The sequence below is a fragment of the Grampus griseus genome, assembly GCF_964374135.1.
Source record: "Grampus griseus genome assembly, chromosome: 18".
NCBI classification, from domain to species: Eukaryota; Metazoa; Chordata; class Mammalia; order Artiodactyla; family Delphinidae; genus Grampus; species Grampus griseus.
In genome coordinates this window covers 56885657-56906163 of record NC_139012.1, presented here as the reverse complement: position 1 = coordinate 56906163, position 20507 = coordinate 56885657, and the positions used below count along the sequence as shown (strand labels likewise).

General features: G+C 43.6%; 1 protein-coding gene across 1 annotated transcript in view; it reads left to right on the top strand.

The window, feature by feature from the left end:
* The window catches only part of ENOX1 (ecto-NOX disulfide-thiol exchanger 1), a 299647-nt gene that overhangs the window by 231769 nt on the left and 47371 nt on the right, over positions 1-20507 (top strand). Inside the window, exons 12-13 of the mRNA XM_082675771.1 lie at positions 730-837; positions 5177-5233. Coding sequence (XP_082531897.1) covers positions 730-837; positions 5177-5233 — 165 coding nt within the window. The remainder of the gene's footprint in view (positions 1-729; positions 838-5176; positions 5234-20507) is intronic.

The window sequence follows — 20507 nt, the reverse complement described above, 5'->3', positions numbered from 1 at the left end:
AAGAATTAGTTCTGGGCAGCCCCGTCCTCCTGGCAGGCCAGGTCAGCCTCCCATGCATTACAGTGGATAGGGCAAGGCGCGCTCAAGGCTTCGCAGCAATCCGTTCAGTGGCCCTGCTTCAGAACAACGGTGCAGGCCATAGCTGAGTGTTTTGACAGCTTGTATCAGCAGTTTTCTCGACTGATACATTGATTGCAGTTCGGACTTCAGTCCTGCTGATCTAATAAAACATCACCATCATAACAGAGAAGGTAAAAGGCTCTTTTGTGCTCCCAGCCACCTGGGGAAGCAGCTTTACAGAGCTACTGGAACGCTAGCTTTAGGGTCATATGTAAAATGATGTAACCTCGGACAAGTTGACTCATTATTTTAAGTGTCTTTATGATTTAATTTCTTCAGCTGTCAATGTCTTAGTTTCTTACCACTATTCTACATATTTTTACAGATATGCATGTGTTTAAAGGAATATAAAGGTGCCTTCACAAACACTGAAACAAGCATTGTGCATCAGTGTCACAAACAGCCTGATACTGTGGCATTAACTGCACGCTCGTTACACTACGGGGGGTGTGTGTGTGAAACAGACATTTAAAAAAGGTCAACTGAAGTCTGGATTAAGCTTTAAGACACGTACAAACCTTTTCCTCATGTTTTGGAATGGATGTTTTCAATATCTTACAGTATTCCGTTGGCCTTCAATCCTACTTATCCTAAATATCCTTTTCACAGCAATTGCTGACCATCCAGGAGGAGTTAAACAACAAAAAGTCAGAATTGGAACAAGCAAAGGAAGAGCAGTCACACACACAGGCATTACTCAAAGTCCTCCAGGAACAAGTAAGTGAATGCAACAGCTCTGCCTCGTGAATTAGTTCAGACACGGACACACGCCTCCCCCGTGTTCGACACACATGCAAACACTGCTGCAGTTAATCTTCGAAATGACCAGCCTGGACCCTCCCCACCTCTTAGCAGCTTTGCTGGGTAGAATTTATAATCTCATCTGCAGCATCTCTGCTTTCACTCTGGTACCTCTTTAGACCACCCAAGCCCCCCAGCGATGTGTGAACGTTTCTTCCAGAAGACAAATGAATTTCGATAAAGTTTTAAAACATTGGCAATGCAGATAAATTTCACAGCAAGCAGCTAGTTTCCTTTTAAGTCTCATCGCAAGGAAAATGAGTTTAGCATAGCCCACAGTCCTGCAGACATCTGAATCAGAAGGACTGATTCATAGCGACATTTAAAAAAATCTCTCCCCTGTGCATCAGGGCACTTATCTAACCAGGGTGAGCAACAGACCTTTCATATGAAGTTTGTAAATCTGAACGTTTCATCCTGGCTTTCTTTGATACTAAAGTGTGGCCCGACGTTGATAAGTAAATTTGAAACGATCGTCGTACAGCAGGGTGAGATGGATCGCCCGGCAGCTGAGTGAAATCTAAGCCCAGTACCTACACGCAAGAAGCTGAGAAAGCTCTTGAAATGCTTTCCTATTTCTGGCCTTCACATGCTGCCCATGATGTAATGAACGGCAAATGGAAGGGGGAAAAAAAAATCACATAGAGTAACCGTAGCCCTTTGGGGGTAGTCAAATTTAGGTTGCTTTAAAATTTTCACTCACAGTGGTGTATGAGGAGGTCCTCTGCACAACATATATAACTTCAAAAGTGATATTTTTTTAAAAAAACTATGAAGTTGGAAGCGTATGAGCCTAGTCAGCTGTGACTCAGTCACTTTACAAGTGATTTTTAACTTCTTAATGGTTTGGACTCAAAATATCTTGTCAGTCACTTTCCCCTAAAAGTATAAGTGAATTGTGAGGGACAAGTGAAGATGTTAGATCATTTATAAGCTTTTATAGCTTTGGAGGAAAATGCTTTCTAAAGCTAATCGTTACCTTTATACGATTAAGATAGATTCAGTAACTTAGACTGAGGCTTACATTATATGATTTTGGATAAGTTAGATTGAACTGAAAAAATATTGATGACTAAATTCACAATGACCTACTGTCTAAGAGACCTGCAGTCACTGTTCTTTCTTCTTTTACATTATTCAAAGGCTTTCAACAAAGGAGAGCTGATTTGGTCCAGATTTGCTCCTGATCGGACAGACATAGCTCTGAGCTTTGTTGTTTTACATTTTCTCTCTCTGCCTGCTTGATTTACTGGGATGAGGAGGGGTGAATTCCTTTCTCTAAATGACTCAGATCGTTTATTTTGATTCAAACTCCAAACTCCAGTCATAAAAATAGATGCTAAGTTTTGCAGAATTCATTGCTACATCCTTGTCGTCACGGCATGCGTTTTTAAAGAGCAACGTGCGTACACAGGCTTTGGTAAAGCATCACACTTCATTCTCCATTACTTAAAAAAAGAAAAAGATAAATGGGGAACATGAACAAGATTCAGAACAACTAAAATCATTAAAAACCTAGGAAATCTGACTGGAAAGGAAGCGTTTTTAAATCTGCTGTGGTAATGGGATGGCTCCTTTACAAGCAAAGGCACCGAGAATACATAAGCCTAAGAGAGCCCACAGCCGCCATTTGGGTGCTGTTCGCCGCTAGCCTGTTTTCCCGAGAGCCCCTTGCCCGGTGCCCCTGTCATCCTTGTAGATGAGAGCAGGCAGTGGACACGTTCCTTCCATCTCCCTGTAGCTTCCCGCCACACACAGACATACATTTAAAAACACACCTCTGCCTCTCTGAACAATGCCTTAGAAAGCTTTCTTTGGACTTGTGTAGAGTAGCTATACGTGCAAACACCTTTTCAGTGCCTGCATAGATAGGGCCTAAACAGATGGCCTCACCCCCCAGAGGTTTGAGTGGGCCTAGACTCTTACTACAGTAAGTTCCCTGCATACGAACCTTCACGTTGAGAACTTTCGAGGATGTAAATGTGCGTTCGCCTGTCCAATCACATAAGTCAGTTCACGTGTCTGGCGTACGTTGTCACGTGCGTGCATCCTCTTCAAGTGGCCGTGCTTTTGCGTACTTTACTGTACAGTACTGTATAGAGTACAGGAGTACAGTATCTTTATTTCAAGCCCAGGATGTCCGAAAGCAAGCATAAAAGCAGCCGTGATGTAGCTGGTACTACTGTACTTTTCAAGGTGCTGTACTGTAAGATTAAAAATGTTTTCTTTATTTTTTGTTTGTTTGTTTTTTATGTATTATTTGTGTGAAAAGTATTATAGACCCATTACAGTACAGTACAGTACTATATAGCCAATTGTGTTAGTTGGGTACCTAGGCTAACTTCGTTGGACTTACAAGCAAATTGGACTTACAGACGCGCTCTCGGAACGGAACTCGTTCGTATGTAGGGGACTTACAGTATTATATAGACACACACACACACACACACACACACACACACAGGAAAAGATATATCCTGCTCTGAAGACGTGGAATTTTGCTCTTTAACGTGACTGCCACTTGATGGAAATCCTGAAAAGAAGGAACAGGTTGTGAGGGCAGACCCTTACCGTCCGTAGCCCTCAGCCCAGGGAAGGCAGGCTCATTCCCTAAGCTCTCTGTTTGCTAAGATGCAGCTTCACCAGGTCCCACCAGGCCCCACTGGCTCCTGCCTTTCATGTCCTTCACAGAGGTGGTAGCTTCCAACACCTGGAGCCTGTTCCCAAGCCCAGGTATCCTCAGACAAGATGTTAGCCCCTCCGTCTGGAGGAGACCAGCAGCTCCGGGGAGAGCAGGGAGCCAGGCCATTGAGGGCAGAAGTAACAAAACCTTCTGAGCCAACCCCGCTCTTCACTCCCAGAAGCACGAGTTACAAGGTGGGACAAGCAGAGAGGGTTGATGAAAAGGAGAAGATGAGGAACACCTATGAAAAGAAACCCTTAAGACAGGAAAACAGAGAGGGGTTTTTAAGTCCCTTTGTGCCCTCTGATAACAGACGGCGCTGCTGTCACTGAGGCGCACTTTTTCTTCTCGTGTGTATCACACATTGCCTGTGCTCCCTTGTCTTTGTTATGTGTAGAAGCATCAGTGGTGTAGCCCCAGAGAACGCAGGGCAGCATGCCTCTTTCTCAAGCAGGAGCGTGATGTGGAGGTGAGTCTTAATCTGCCCCACTGGCCCACAGCCAGCTGCCCCACACTCAGCTCCTCCACGGCGCCGTTGCTTTGGCATAGCCTCTCTCTTGGCACGGAGAGTGTGTGGTTTTCTTGCTGGGAGTCTGAGATCGCCTGACAAAAATCAAAGACGCTTTCATTTTAACGTGTACCAAGAGCCCGAAAGAACCAATATTTGAATCAAACACATGGGTGGTGCACTTATTTTCTTTCAAACTTTACGCATTTATATCCCACCATGAATATTTTAGGCATAAAAAAGAGGATGCAGAAGATGCTGCTTCCTAAGCACAATAGGCCAGGAAGAAGTACCAGCAAACAGCTGCAAGGCCTGCTCCCCTCTGCCTTTATTCTCTGTCTTCATGTGTCTGCTTCAAGTCAGGCTAGGATAAAATGCCAATTAAAGGTTTCCAGAAATCTCCCGATAACTGATGACTCCTAAGCCTTCTGAGGGAGAGGCATTTTCAGATGTTCACTGTTAAAAATCTCATTTGAGAAATAGCTTTTCTTCTGATGCCTCAGTGACCAAGGAGATGTGTTGCCAATTCTTCCTTTCCAAAAAGAAGCAAATCGTCTTGTTTTAGACCTCCAGAAACCATGTCAGTCATTCAAATAGGTTCTCAAGGAGGACACGTACAGTAGCACTGCGGCATGTTAAAACAAGGGGAAATAACATAATTCTCGAACAATTGTTATATAACATCATTTAGCTGGTGGCAACTTGCAAACACTGCCGGGTTTAAATTAATAGCAATACAACGAGGAAATGGAATCATTTATTATTCTTAAGAATGAATTTTATGCATTTTATGCCTGTGGAACTGCTTTCTAATTTTATTATTTAAAAATAATGACCAAGGCCCATTTATTTCTTGCCAGCCATCAGGTTTCGTAAAATGTTGGTCTCAAACTGGTTTCAGGAAGACTCGTTAGAATTATGTGCTCCATCTGTTTTTTCTTGTTGGAAGTTTCATAAAGGGCAGCCTCAGATAAATCAGGGTTAACAGGATGATATACACTTAGTAGATAATGCTTACTTATTCATTTGGGTTTTTTTGTTTTGTTTTTTCTTAAAATCTGCAGTTGAAGGGTACCAAGGAGTTGGTCGAGACCAATGGCCACAGCCATGAGGACACAAATGTAGGTACCACAAACCTGGGGTTTGCTCTTCTTGCTTGGTGTTGGTTGAATGCCCACGAGAATGTGGCACTTTTTAACACAAAGGAAGTCAGAAGCCCTGTGTCTCAGCGGCTTATTAAGATTACTAATGTGTGGTTTGGCGATAAAATATGGGTAGGTACTGTTAGCTTAGGTTACCAGATGTTGACACAGGAGTACTTGAGCTAAGCTCTATCATAAAAATTCTCATCTCAGTGAATTTATTCGAGCCCTTTATATTTTCAAAGCTATAGACCAATGAGGTGTTGGGAGGGCAAATGGAATGAGACCCAACAGGGTAATAAATTGTATACTGCATGTGTTTTTATTAAGTTTGCCTGGCAATGAAGAGGGTAGTGAAATGGCTGCTATGTTGAAGAGGTTTCAAAGCAAACCCCTTCTCCCAGAAAAGCCCTTGAAAGCGTACCTTTCTCTGTTTCTGACCCCAATCAGTTGCATAGAGCATCCGTCCTCTTGAGACAGAGTCTAATGGTACAGGATCCCACTTGGCACTCTGCTTCCTCCTGGGTGTACCTTGAATTTCCCAGTATTAGCCAAGCACTCTCTTTGCCTTGGAAGTTCTTTAGTCTCAGGTGAAACAGTACGCCATGTAGATCATTGTCTCTCCATATGTTGGATGGTTTTGTTTTCGCCTTTTTTAAAAATCTCTTTGATATCTGTATGTATTTGACTATCCTCTTCATAGAAAATGCTCACTAAGCAGTTCTTTTTACATAACACAGAATCAGACATGGTAATGAATGCCTGATTAAGCTAGAGCGAGGAGAAATTATACATTCCATGTTCACTCTTGTTTTAATTATATGCAGCAGAGACCCTGACATTCAGAGTACCAGAAAATCCCTCTTAATAACTACTGTTCCTACCAAACAGATATTTAACATATGATGCTTATGAGAACCTACTGTGTACATGGGGCTCTGCTAACTGTGGGAGGGGGTGGTTAGAAAGAAATATAAGGCTTGGGGTCTGCCCTCAAAGAACTTACAACAAAAGGCTGATGAACTAAGGGACACGTGGGCAGGCAATAAACAGGATGTGATACATGTACAGGAAGGTGAGGCCGCTGTGATTTGACGTAGTTTGAAATCCAGACTTTGCTGCTTATTAGCCGTGTCAGCTTGACAAGTTCCTGAACCCCTCTGAGCCTCGTTTTCTTCATTTGTAAAACTGACTGTGCAGCCTACCTCAACAGCTTTTCATGAGGTAATGGGCTAGGGCACATGGAAATCTTAAGGTGTTGTTATTACGGTTTCTCTGTGCTGGATACTCAAGAACGGCTCCTGGATCGGTGGGATTTGGGTTTGGCTTTGAAGCATAGATAGGACTGAGAAAGCAGAAAGTTAGGGAAGGAAGCCACTCACCCAGAGCTCTCCACAGGCAACAGTGTGACCTAAGTAGTGTTTGTCTTCCTGCTCCAGTATTTCATTACCCCATCCTTACCCGAAAACCCCTTTTCAGTATCCTGTTTTCCAGAGACACGTTACTGCCACGTTTTGAAACTTTCATACGCACCGCCCCTCAGAGTCAGTCCCTCTGTGCCTCCCAAGGAAGCTGCTGTCTAATCCAATAAGCCAGACAAAGTGGCAGTATGTCTCAATTTCCTGATCTGTAAAATGGGGGTGACATTACCTCCCTTTCCTTCCTTCAGGTTTACTGTGAGAAGCAAATGATATCACTGATTTGGAAGCACTTTGTAATGGTGAGGTTCTAACTATATGGGATGTTGTTAGGATTACAAACTCATCTGCTGATTGAATTCAGTTAGATGCTATGTGGAAAGATAGGCCTAATACAATATCTAGTCTGTAGGCTCTTTCTTGAGAAATGTCAAAAGGTATATATTGTTAAATGGAAAGAGTGAAAAGAGATCATCTTTAAGGTCTGTCGTCCTCTCTTAGAGGAAAGTTTTTAACGTCTAAGAATACCTCTCTAGGGCTTCCCTGGTGGCGCAGTGGTTGAGAGTCCGCCTGCCGATGCAGGGGACACGGGTTCGTGCCCCGGTCTGGGAGGATCCCACATGCCGCGGAGCGGCTGGGCCCGTGAGGCATGGCCGCTGAGCTTGTGCGTCCGGAGCCTGTGCTTCGCAATGGGAGAGGCCACGACAGTGAGAGGCCCGCGTACCCAAAAAAAAAAAAAAAAATCCTCTCTAGAATCCATGACGTGTGCTTTGTAATCAATCCCCCAAAATGACCGTTGAGAAATGGGGTTCAGTCAGGCCAAGCAGGAGAGAGGAGCAGCACCTTGCCCACTGGGGCGGGTTCGGGGAGAGATTTGTGGACTGATGGAGTCTGGTAGCACTTGCCCGACATCTCAGCTGGCCGCCTCCTCCCTCACCGAGCAGAGGGCTAGGCTAGTTTGCGCAACTCTAAAAATTGCCTGTTCTTTCAAGCGTTTCCCAGTAGGTGGATTATTCACCTGTCCTTCTCTTTTCTGTCTGTCATGTTGTCTCCTTTGGGTAGTTTCCCCAGCACCTCCACTAGGTTGTGTGAAAGAAAAGAAACAAAGGTCAGGTATTTTGGCCACACGGTTGGAGTGCTAGCAAAATATTTTAAGATATTTTTAAATGTCTGAAATGAAGTCTACGTGTCATCTGAAGTTTTCACCAGCCCTGTGGTGGTGAAAGGAGAGGGGGCTTTCAAGCCAGACTGAGAGGGTTTGAATCCATTTTGATCACTGAGGAGTCATGTGACCAGAGTCAGTGATTTGACCTTTTTGAACTTCAGTTTCCTCATCCAGAAGCGTACTAAGCAAAACCCCATATATAAACACCTGGCCTTGACAAGTACGTCCTTGACAAGTATCAATTCCCTTTTCATGCACCAATATCAGAATATTCACTGCAGTAGGTAGTGCTCTGACAGGATGAGTTTTAATGCAGATCATGAGTTTTAAAGCTTCTGGCCCAGAGGTTACTGACTGAGACATATTGATTTTTTTTCACCATGATTACTCACATGCAAGGATAGGAGCTGTGTACATTATCATTTATTAATAATAATCATATAGTGGACTGGTGCTGGCTTAGCTAGGTATTCTTGTGAGAATTAACAATCGCTTTCTTAAAGCAGTATATTTTATTGGAAAAGGAAAAGGTTTGTATGAAACTGGAAAATTACAGAAAAGTATACAAAGGTAGAGAAAAATAAGCTAATATCTCATTACTCAGAGATAGTCACCAACAGTATTTTATTTTAGTTCTTCCCAGTCACGTGCATGCATACGACCAGAGGGGAAAAAACCATAAATAAATGAACCAATAAATATGATCACAGTGTCTTCCATTTTGTACCTTATTGATTTCTCATTATACCGTGAGTATTCTTCTTGTCAGTAAATGTTCCTCAGAGACATGGCTCTTAATGGCTGTGTAATGTAGATATGAACTAACTGAACCACGTGCCTATGTGTTAGGCATTTAACTTCCTTTTTTTTTTTTAATTTTATAAATAATGCCGTAATTAACACGTCCATAAATCCTGGTCTGCATGGCTCAGATTTGTTTCTGGTTGATTCTGTATATTAATAGCTGTGTCATGAAGTCTGGCGGGGAGATTAGACTTAACAGAATTGTCAGGCATTCAGAATGTTAGCGTGACAGATGCACACCTGCCACTCAAAGATGTGTCGGGGAAAAAAAAAAAAGATGTGTCCGGTTTTGCAACTTAGTAACTCTTTTGCCTATTTAAGTCTCAAGAGCTAAGCTTATGAGAGTAGCCGCACCTAGAGTCCCTCAGTTACTAATTATTTTCTATTGTTTTTATATGTTATTGGGCAAGGACAGTATCTGACCAACACCTTGTTCAGTATTCTTGAGGTCCCCAAACAGAGGCGCCCTTACAAAGCCCACCCTTGTCCCCATGCGCAAGACCTTCTGTGAGCTCACGCCCATGAGAAGAGGTTTCTGAAAGGCTGATCTAAAAGCATTGGAGCCAGAAGCTGAGATCAATTGCAAAGGCCTTTTCTCCAAGAGGACTGCACTTAAGATCTGAAGCAGGTTTTTTCTTGTATTTGGAACTGGATATATTTTAGTATACCCAAGTTTAAAACTAGCCTTTAGTACAGATCCTTCAGAGATTTCAGCTATTCCAAAACCAATTTTCTTTCCTCAAAAGCAAAGCTATGACTTTTCTTTTGGTCTCTGTCTCCAAGCTCTCTCTTAACCCCTAGGATTGCTGAATAACTAACCTGGTCCCTGGTCATTATGTATAACAGATATCAAAATCTTAAATTAAAAACTTTTAAATTTTAATTTAAAATTAAATTTACTATTCATTACTTTGTTGAATGTAATTAATTTGATATCTGTCTTCACCTTGCATCTCTTTTGATGACCTTCCTCCCAGGTACCTCCCAGAGGTATCACCACCCATGATCCTTAACCTGCATATGCTCGGCGAGAAAGTGGAAGGGAAAGGAGAGGATGCAAGAAATGCAGGAACAGCTAGGAGGGATCAAATAAAGTAGCTACTTAAGCCGGAAACGTATAGAACAATTCGGTCTAGAAGCTTTCCGTGAATTTTTTCTCCCCCCTCTTTGTTTCTGCTACAGGAAAGCTTTTACCGCCCCCTCCTCTACTTGCATAATTCAGGCTCACACACTGGAGTTACAAAAATCATTTGCAGTCTGGAAAGAGGTTGCATCTGTGGCACTGAAGGTTACCACTGTCTAGTGGAACACCTTTCCCACCCAACAATAAAACAAAAACACAAAAGAGAAAAGATTTTTCAGTTTTTCACGTTGCCTCTGTAAGTAAGTAAATCCTCAAGTTGTCTTCAAATTTGTCAGAGTGAAGATGTTAAGAGCATACGGAAGAGATGCTGTGTGCAGAACAGTCTTCAAGTTTAGTACACGCTGCGGCAGAAAGCTACCATTAACCGTGTATTCTAATGATGCCTATGGCGGAACCTCTGCTAGCATCGAGCCCTTGGCCCAGTTGCAGAACGTGCTTACCATCCTTTGGGTGCGTTAAGCACAAGAGGGTATATACATACTGATGTATCAAACAAGGCGAAAGAAAAAGAAAAACCCCACAGGAAACTGGGACCATAGTCAAATACAAGAAGACTCAGGCTCTATCCTTCCCTCCTGTAGCTTCTGGCCTGTTCTTGGAGGCCCCGACCTTGAACTGGAGGAGACAGTAAGGAACACCTCAGCACAAAGGTCTGTCCCTCCCTCGCACCATTCCACAGGCTGCATGGCAGGGAACTGGAGCACCGGCCCAGGGAGCGTGCGCCTGCAGATACCGGGGGTGAGACTGCAGACGCCACAGTGCTTCCGGCCCCTGGGGGTCTTTCTTCTCACCATCTCACTGCCTGAGGCTGTACAAAGGCCCCCAGTCTGTGTTCCAACACAGTCTTCCATCCCCCCTTTTTTTTTAAATTTATTTTTTATTTTATTTTATTTTTTTGCGGTACGTGGGCCTCTCACTGTTGCGGCCTCTCCCGTTGCGGAGCACAGGCCCAGTGGCCATGGCTCACGGGCCCAGCCGCTCCGCGGCATGTGGGATCTTCCCGGACCGGGGCACGAACCCGTGTCCCCTGCATCGGCAGGCGGACTCTCAACCACTGCACCACTAGGGAAGCCCTTCTTTTTTTTTTTTTTTTTTTTTTTAATTTTATTGGAGTATGGTTGATTGACATTGTTGTGTTAGTTTCAGGTGTACAGCAAAGTGATTCAGTTATACATATACATATATTCATTCTTGTCTAGATTCTTTTCGCATAGAGGTTATCAGAAAATATTGAGTAGAGTTCCCTGTACTATAAGTAGATCCTTGTTGGTTATCTATCTTATACATAGCAGTGTGTATGTTCATCCCAAGCTCCTGATTTATCCTTCCCCACCACGTTTCCCCTTTGGTAACCGTAAGTTTGTTTTCGCTATCTGTAAGTCTGTTTCTGTTTTGTAAATAAATTCATTTGTATCATTTTTTAAAAATTAGATTCCACATGTCAGTGATATCATATTATATTTGTCTTTCTCTGTCTGACTTACTTCACCTTCCATCCCTTTTGGACTCAGTAAATCAACAAGTCTTCATTGAAGGAGGCAGCAGAGTGTAGAGATTAAGAACGGATCTGGGCACCAAGTAGCCTGGCTTTAGTCCCGGTTCCGCCATTTACTGTCTGGGGGACCCTGGGCCATTCATTGCACCGTGCACCACCATTTTGTTCACTTCTAAAACAAAGGTAGTGACTGCAGCTAACGCATAGGGTTATTGTGAGCATTGCTAGGCAGTGTTGACATGGCTGGGAAGCGTTGGATATTATTATTGCTCCATCCTTCCACGTGCCAGGTGCTGTGCTGGGTTCTGGAAATCCATCGGTGACTAATATAGACGTGGTTCCTGCCTCACATGGAGCTGACTCTGTCATTGTGCCCCGATCTCACCAAAACTGGCTTGTCCTCTGTCTCATTCCATCAGGACTCATTCTCCACCTTTGGGTCAATATCACAGTGCGAATAATGAATGGGCTTGAGGTAGCTGGTTTGCACGTTTCCCTAAACTCTCTGGAGACAAGACCTTTATTGGAAGGATTGGGTCCATGGGGAGGAGAGTCTGAGGGGAGTGGTATATACGTGTAGGTATGTAGGGAGCTTTGAGACCCCTGAAAATCGCAACTGGAAAATCAGTAGCCACTTTGTCTTCCTTCAGAGAGAGATGGACCCATGTCTGTAGCTGCCTGGGGTCAGCCTTGCTCTGTAGATGTCTAAAATCAAGAAGGAGGACTTTTCATGGACTGATACTTCCTTTAGCCTGTAATGTATGGCCCCATTCACATATTAAATGCTCACACCCAGCCTCTGGCCTTTTGTTCCAGTTACAGCCTCTGTAACGTTGCTTTTCTTCTGCTGGTGCTTCCGTTCCCACCTCTACCCCGACTCCACCCTCCTGCACCCACCCAGCTGCGTTCTTCCAGCTAGTTTACCATGTTTTCTGCTGTGAATTAGCCGTATCCCCACCATTTGCTGTGAAATCCAGAATTGCACGTGAAAAAAACCACACACATCCCAACCCAGCCCCCTCGGAAAGGACTGATGGTCGGAGGAGACCCTGTTCATAAACTCTCTTCTCAGCATGTGCCCCAAGGAAGGATTAGAGAGGGAACTGCTGTCAAAGTTGGACAAAGCTGGCTTCAGGGTTAGTGTTTTTGGTTCCAGTAAACACTCGAGAAGTTTCCTTACCAGGAGCTTCACTGCCAACCCGCCATGTGTTTCCACAGCTGGAGCTGGGCCTACAGTTAGGCCTTTTTGTCAGGACGGGAGCTGATAGGACCTGCTTGGCCATTAGAGGATTTGGAGCGTGTAATAGGATTAGTGCATGTTTAATAAAGCTGACAGGTTGGGTTTGGAGACACGAAAACAGCCAAAGTAGACATAAATTTCAGTGCTGACTGAAATGGTCTGACACAGACATGGATACCTATATAGCTAAAATCAAGATCTGAAACCAAAATTTTCCACTCTGGAGACAAATATACTTCCCCCAAAAGGTTAATGATAATCCTACGTGATGCAGAAGCAAAAGCAATTGTTTAGAATGGAAGATTGGTAACTTTTATAAATCCAATACCCCCACACACACAAATGCTCTTATCTTAAAAGAGCCATTTTCTTTTTGCGGAAAATATAAAGAAAACAATCATCTGCAATCTTACCACTCAGAAATTAGTGTTTACACTTTCTTGTGTTTCCCTCAGCCTCGCCTGTGTGCACATATATACATTTTTACCAAATTTACAGCATATTATATGGGCAGTTTTACAGCCATACATTTTTTTTCATTGTAAATCATGAGCATTTCCCCACGTTATTAAATGTTTTCTTAGTACAACTTTTAATGACTGCCTGATACTTCATGCCACAGATGTGCCGTGGTGTGTATTGAATCAGTCCCTGCTGTGGGACTTTAAAATAGTATTTGTTTTTGCTGTCATGGATAGTGTGCAATGAGTATTCTTTAACAGTGTATTAGTTAATCCATCCACCATTTAAGCACTTTTGAAATGGGGATGCTTTTCCATTTGAATGGGATTTAGAGATAGAGAGAGATCCACTAACTCTTTACAAAGATTAAAGCTCAGCCCCTACATCGTAAGTGATGAGATAGACAACCGATGAGACAGACAACCAGTAATATTGTCTGAATGTGACCACATAGAGAGGATACTGAGTTCTTCAACAGGAGATGAAAATGGCTCCCAAGAATGTCTACATTCTGCAGAGAAAGGCAAATGGTATAGCCTTCGTGAATGATTTAGAAGAATGATACTGAGACATGTTATTGGGGGTTTTGTGCTGTGAACTAGAGCGTCTTCCTGGTGGTCTAGGGATGGCAGAACCTGTTCTCTGTGTGGATCCCAAACCCAGGCCACCCCTACCCACCCTCTCCAGAGAATACATGAGATTGAGAAGAATGTCCAAGTACAAGGACAACATGAGTTCTAAGCCCAAACAGAACCTTAACTTTTTATTTCTAATATGGCCAGGAAGATACATGGAAACTCAAAACCGTCAACAAGAGATGCACACGGGAGTATACAGACATGACTTGAGTGCAGGCAATATCATTTTAAAGTGTAATAAACCTAGAGAGCTCAGTCACAGGAACCGGGCCTCCCGGGAGATACAGCTTAGCACTGCCTGATGTGCTGCTCAAAACGGAACAGGAAGAAAGTTGAGGAGCATTTGTGAAAAAAGCCAGGAACCCAAAAGGTGGACAGAGGCACTTTGTTCTAGTGCCTCTGGAAGATGGTAGGGGAAAGTGGGGCGCCTCCTTCTCTCACACAGCTTCGGTTCCTGCTGACATATCACCGGGATTAGTGACCTGAAAACAGCAGGGAACAGGGATTCACCAGGAGATGAGCGTCCCCTGGTGTTAGTTCTCTCTGTTTCTCAGGAGCTATAGGGCTTCCTAGACACTTGCTGTTGTTTTTCGAACATTAAATGTTCTACAGTGATTTCTACACTCCTAGTTTCTGCTAACCACAGAGACCAGGAAAGGAAGAGGTGTGAAATGTGCCGGCCAGGGCTGGGGCGAGCGTTGCTCGGCTCACCGTCTTGACGCTGGTCTTGCGAGGAGTCTCTGCTCAGCACTCCCTGGGTCTCAGGAGGGTTGTGTAACGCTGCACAGGGCAGTCATTCTCTCACCACACACACTGCTCGTCTCCAGACCTCATCCATCACAGTGCCACAGAACTCACTAGACGGTGGTATTTCTTTGAGGAAATGTGTAAGGACGAGGACAAAGAAGGGGAAAGTAGGTGGAAAGACGGAAAGAAGAAAAAAGGGGGAGAGGGGCGGAGAAGACTGTGCCGGGAAGAGTTTTCCTAAGTTTCATCACTTGCTGCTACCGCCATCCCACCCATCCCTGCCAGCTCGAGAAGCGAAACGGCCTTCACCAGGGGTGTGTTTGTAGTTGCATGACTATGCCCACGTCATGAAAACTCTACCCCAGAAGAAGTCTATCCTGGAATTCGAAGCAAACAACTCAGATATTAATCTGCAGATGCAATATTGATGGGCTTCCTGGGGGTAACTACAAAGGTCAGACTTGGAAATACTACTTGGACATTTCAGAGGACCCATGAGCAAGTGAAGTGCGTTCTACTCGTTCAGCCTTGCTCCGACAGAGGCGCCCCTCTCCGTTCCCCCAACCCTGTCTAGGACCTGAGAGGTGGGAAGCGGCCCCAGCTGTGAGGTCGCGCCAAATGCAGCCTCCCCTCCCTCCCTCCCTCCTGGCCTGCCCACCCCGCCCAGAGGGGCACCCGGCCACCCTGCTCTCCCAGGCACCAGGCACCCTATTTGTAGCCACCTGGAACTTCTTCAGGCCACACCTCAGCCTGAACTCCCTCCATGTCTTTCTTCCTAATTCAGGCGGAGCAGACGTTGAGCTGGGGAGGAAAGCTACTGCCCCTGCCCAGTGGAAGAGGCCTCACATTTTACGTTCTTTCTAGAAAGACTCATCAGTCTTGGAACACTTAATAGGTTTTGTTGTTGTTTTAAGAGTTCTCTTCTTTTTTTTTTTTTTTTTTTTCCTTCCCCCAAGAAAATCCTCTAACCCTCAGCCTCCCCGGCCCTGAAATTGCCCTTGTGGGGCAGATTCGTGGCCATGATGCTGCGTCACTGTCATTTTTATTGTTATGTCAGTTTCCTTGTGAGATTTCAGAGTGCCTTTCTTCGTCTGGACAGTTTCCAGACTGTTCGGTGTATGCTGATGAGCTACTTATGTTTATGAGACTTTCAGAATCTAATTTGCACAGTTTCTTGCCATTGCCAGCTTTGAGAAAGATGACTTGAAACTAGGAGAAAGGTCTGCAAGTGCGACCTACGTAAAGCCCCCAAACCTATGTGGGTCTAATCCCCCACTCCCCTCACCACACGTACACACACACTGACACACATGCACACAAGTATAACATGTCTTACCGCTGTAAGCTTAGGTATCGTTCCTGGACATTTTTTTTTTAATTTATTAATTTATTTACTTACTTACTTACTTACTTACTTACTTATTTTTGGCTGCGTTGGGTCTTCGTTGCTGCGCCCAGGCTTTCTCTAGTTGCGGAGAGCAGAGGCTACTCTTTGTTACGGTACGCAGGCTTCTCATTGCAGTGGCTTCTCTTGTTGTGGAGCACAGGTCTAGGTGCACGAGCTTCAGTAGTTGTAGCTTGCAGGCTCAGTAGTTGTGGCTCACAGGCTTCAGTAGTTGTGTCACACAGCCTCTAGAGCACAGGCTCAGTAGTTGTGGCACACGGGCTTCGTTGCTCCGCCTCATGTGGGATCTTCCCAGACCAGGGCTCGAACACGTGTCCCCTGCATTGACAGGTGGATTCTTAACCACTGCTCCACCAGGGAAGCCTGTTCCTGGACATTTTACACAGCAGTATTCAAGTCGGTCCCCTTGGTAAGAACATAATAACTGTTGGCCTGCTATTGGGAATAACTGTTGACCTGGGATCCTGAATAAATGGCTTTAGTCAACAGGTCGAATTCGGCTAGGTGCACCATCCATGAAAAACTCTAAATAATTAGATATTTTTATTGGTAATTCAGCTTTCCTCCATCTATCATGTCATGCTTTTTGCCAGCAATGCAAATTCTGCTGTGTTGAAGCCCAGCTCGATTCCTACTTCTTGGGGTCTTATCCTAAGGTCAGCCCAAATCAATTACCATCTTCTAAATATTCCCACAGTAGTTATCATTATCCCAGACATTCTGAACAACCCAGTTATGATATGCCTAGCTTCACAACTCAGGGGTAAGTGCCTTAAGGGCAGGTAATGTGTAGGTGTGTGTTACAGAACCTAACAGAGTGATGAGCCTGTGTAGGTGGGCACATCTGTAATACATTTATAACACTTGTTGACCGATGATTGAGTGGAGGTAGAAACTCCAGCCACCTCAGACAGCTCTGTGAATCTGTTTGGCCCGATTAGGTGAGAAATGCAAACACTTCCTTTTCCATATTATCTGCAGGTGATCTTGAGGATTAAGCACATCTCGTCGCCGTTCAGTTTCAGATGTGTACAGAAGTCTTGCCGACTGTGAAAGTTAGAATTGAGGTGGTAGGGGTCACTCATCCAGCTTTCTTACGTTACAGCTTTAATTTGGTGTAAGTTTTCTTTGCCTGTGGCTATGCGTCTGTGAGTCTTACGTTCTCTAAGGCAATACTTCCCAAACTTCAGTAAGCAACAGAATCAAAAGGAGAGCTTCTTAAAGCACAGATCGCTGGGCTCCCCCCTTAGAGTTTGAGATTGGGAAGGTTTGGGCTGAGGCCTGAGAATTTGCTAATAAGCTCCCAGGGCCATCCGTCTGCAGACCACACTTTGGGTAACTGCTGCCTGCTGTCCACTCCAGTTCAGATTAGGTGCTGCTAGGGGCTTCCACAGCCCCCAAGGCCAACCCTTGTCATAGTTACTTCACACCGTCTTTCAATATATTTTACATGCCTGTTACATGCTCTAGACTCTTAGGTTCTTTGAGAGCAGGAACCACTATTACTCATCTTTGAATCTTATCTAGCACAAAACCAACCATATAGTAGGTGCTCAATACATACTTGATGGATGAGAGAGTGGGGGAGGTTTGATAAATTCTTATCGAACTATACTGAACTGAGGTGTCCAGAGACTTTAGTCTAAATGGTGAACTTTGCTGTGATTCAGTCCCCAAAGGAAAATATACAGTTACTAATTGCCAGGCTCTGGTTTATAAGAAATCACAGCCATTTGGAGAATACACAAAAGATAGGCGGACTCACAACTAGCTGCTCCTGTGTCCACCCGAGTCCACACAATGGGCAGTGCAGTGTTGTAGACAGAGTGCTGTGTGTTGGGAGCACACACGATCACAGCCTGGTCGCCATCCTCAAGGAGCACATGGCCCCTTGTGGAGACAGCAGGTGCTGAAAAGGGAAATCACCGAACACTGGCTTCAGTGTTCTCAGCAAGGAAAGGACTTGGCCTGGGATTAGGGCCTTGAACGAAGTCCAGAAGTTGTGATTCCCTGAGAAGTAACTTGGACAGAAGGCAGTATAGACTAATAGCTCCAAAGTCTGGCTACCTGGGGCCCGGTGTTACAGCCACTACTCTCTAGGTATGTGAGCTGAGGAAAGTACTTAGCTTATTTGTGCCTCGATTTTATCATCTGTAAAATGGGGATAATAGCAGGACCAACACCTGGCATCTACCAGGCACTCAGCAAGAGCTAACGATTAGTATTATAATCATTGCCCTTATTCATACTACTTTTTAATTCAGAGGACCCCAAATTCTACATCCACCATGAACCATGCATAGCAATCCAGACCACTTTGTTCTTGGAGTATTTCTCATAGGTGGCATATGCAAGAATGCAGTGAGAAGAGAGAATTGGATTTTGGTGTGTTAGGGAGGGGAGACTATCTAATGTTTACTAAGATCTCACAGTAGGGCTGGCAAACCTTGTAAAATTTGATTTTACTTTAATAATAATTAAATGTCTCTCTTTCCCATTTATCAGATTGCATCCCATCTATTCTCATGACCTAATTTACCTCTGTACAGGTCAAAAAGACTCTGAATTTTAATATTATCATTAGTAACGTAAACTCAGCAGGTGAAAATTATGATAGTGAGTGCTTTGTAGCAGAGAAAAATACGAAATGTCATATTGAGAAATGGACTGGGAAAATAACATGCCAAGAGCACCATAATACAATTAATCTTTACCCACAATAGAGTCAGTATCATACAAGATGAATCAAACTGACTAATTCTGGATGCACGTACATACATTTTAAAGTATTTCGCTTTAGTTTCTTCTGTTTGCTGCTCCATTTTTATTGGTTGAGGAGATTTTTCATGTCAGTACTTTTTCAGGCTCTGAAGGGTAGCCTCACTTGTGTGGATATAGTAGTATGGGTTCCATTTTTTATGTATTGAAGAGAAACACACAACTGTTTCTGAGATCAAGTGTATTTTTTTTCACTTGGCAACATTTATGGCAGCATATAGTAAAACTAAAATAAAACACTACAACCTACACTTTAAGTAATGAATGGAGCTAAAGGAATACAAAAGATTTTTTTCTCATTTTTACATAGGTTTTATTTAATATGATTGTCACAAAACTATGCCAAAAGAAAGGCATCTCATCACCAGCTTGAGACCATAGTTTAAGCTTGGTGTGAAGTGTGATAGCCATAATTAAGTTATGATCCAGGCAGTAGTATGATCTTAGTTTTTAATGGAAAACATTACAAAATTGAAATTACTCTTTCTTATCAGGGTTCTCTTGTTAAAAGTATATGTGGGATAATCCTGTTTTTTCAAATAAGAATTAAACAACTATATATATATATACATACACACAACTATATATATATACATTCATGTGTGTGTATATATATTACATAATACTATATATATGAGTATGTGGGAGGAGGGTTATATATAAAATATGAAAGGTAAATATCTGAATGTTAATAGTGCTTATATCTGAGCAGTAGAATTCCAGTTAATTTTTAAAATCTATATTCTGTACGTTTTCTGCCAGTATATATATTTGTAAAGAGAAAACCAAGAAACGTTATTATTAAGAATTAACGTGGCATGGATATATATACACTACCAAACGTAAAATAGATAGCTAGTGGGAAGCAGCTGCATAACACAGGGAGATCAGCTCGGTGCTTTGTGACCACCTAGAGGGGTAGGATAGGGAGGGTGGGAGGGAGATGCAAGAGGGAGGGGATATGGGGATATATGTATATGTATAGCTGATTCACTTTGGTATAAAGCAGAAACTAACACACCATTGTAAAGCAGTTATACTCCAATAAAGATGTTAAAAAAAAAAAAGAACGTGAACTAGAGAATTATCTTAAATTTTAAACAGGAAAAGAAAGGGAAAAGTTTATAAACTTATATTATGGTCTCCCAAAAAAAAGTTAATATTTAATTTAAAAACATATTGAAGGGCTTCCCTAGTGGCACAGTGGTTGAGAGTCCGCCTGCCGATGCAGGGGACACAGGTTCATGCTCTGGTCCGGGAGGATCCCACATGCCGCGGAGCGGCTGGGCCCGTGAGCCATGGCCGCTGAGCCTGCGCGTCCGGAGCCTGTGCTCCGCAACGGGAGAGGCCACAGCAGTGAGAGGCCCGTGTACCGCAAAAAAAAAAAAAATATTGAAAGCACTAATAATAGATACAAACTCAAAGTTAACTTTTTACTGTCTAAATCTAAAGTAGTAAAGAAATTATTTTACTTTAAAATGATGCTACATACATCAAATACATTTAGGGACCAGAAGAATGTAAAATACCCGAAGCGACTGCATTGTTTCTTCCCCTCTCCATTATACGTAGTCCTCCTAGACTTCTGGGAAATCACTCCCAACCACGGGTACTGACCAGATCCTGTGACTGCCAGTCGGTCTCACCTATGAAGTTTATCCTCTCTGGGTAATAACAGATTCATTCAACAAATATTACCGAGAGTCTACCATTTATTCTTTCAAACAATATTGGTTGAAGATTTACCACGTGCAGGGGACTGTGCTAGCAACTGAGGACACTGTCGCTTTGTAGAGAAATGACTGCAGGTAGAGCGGGCACATGAAGACCAGGCAGAGACACTCTGAGGGTGGCAAGGACAACTCCCCGGTTACCTGCGGGATGGGGGAGAGACGGCAGATGGGCTGGAGAGCCCCTGCCAGCCCAGATGCTATCCTGAGCCTATGACCCATATTTC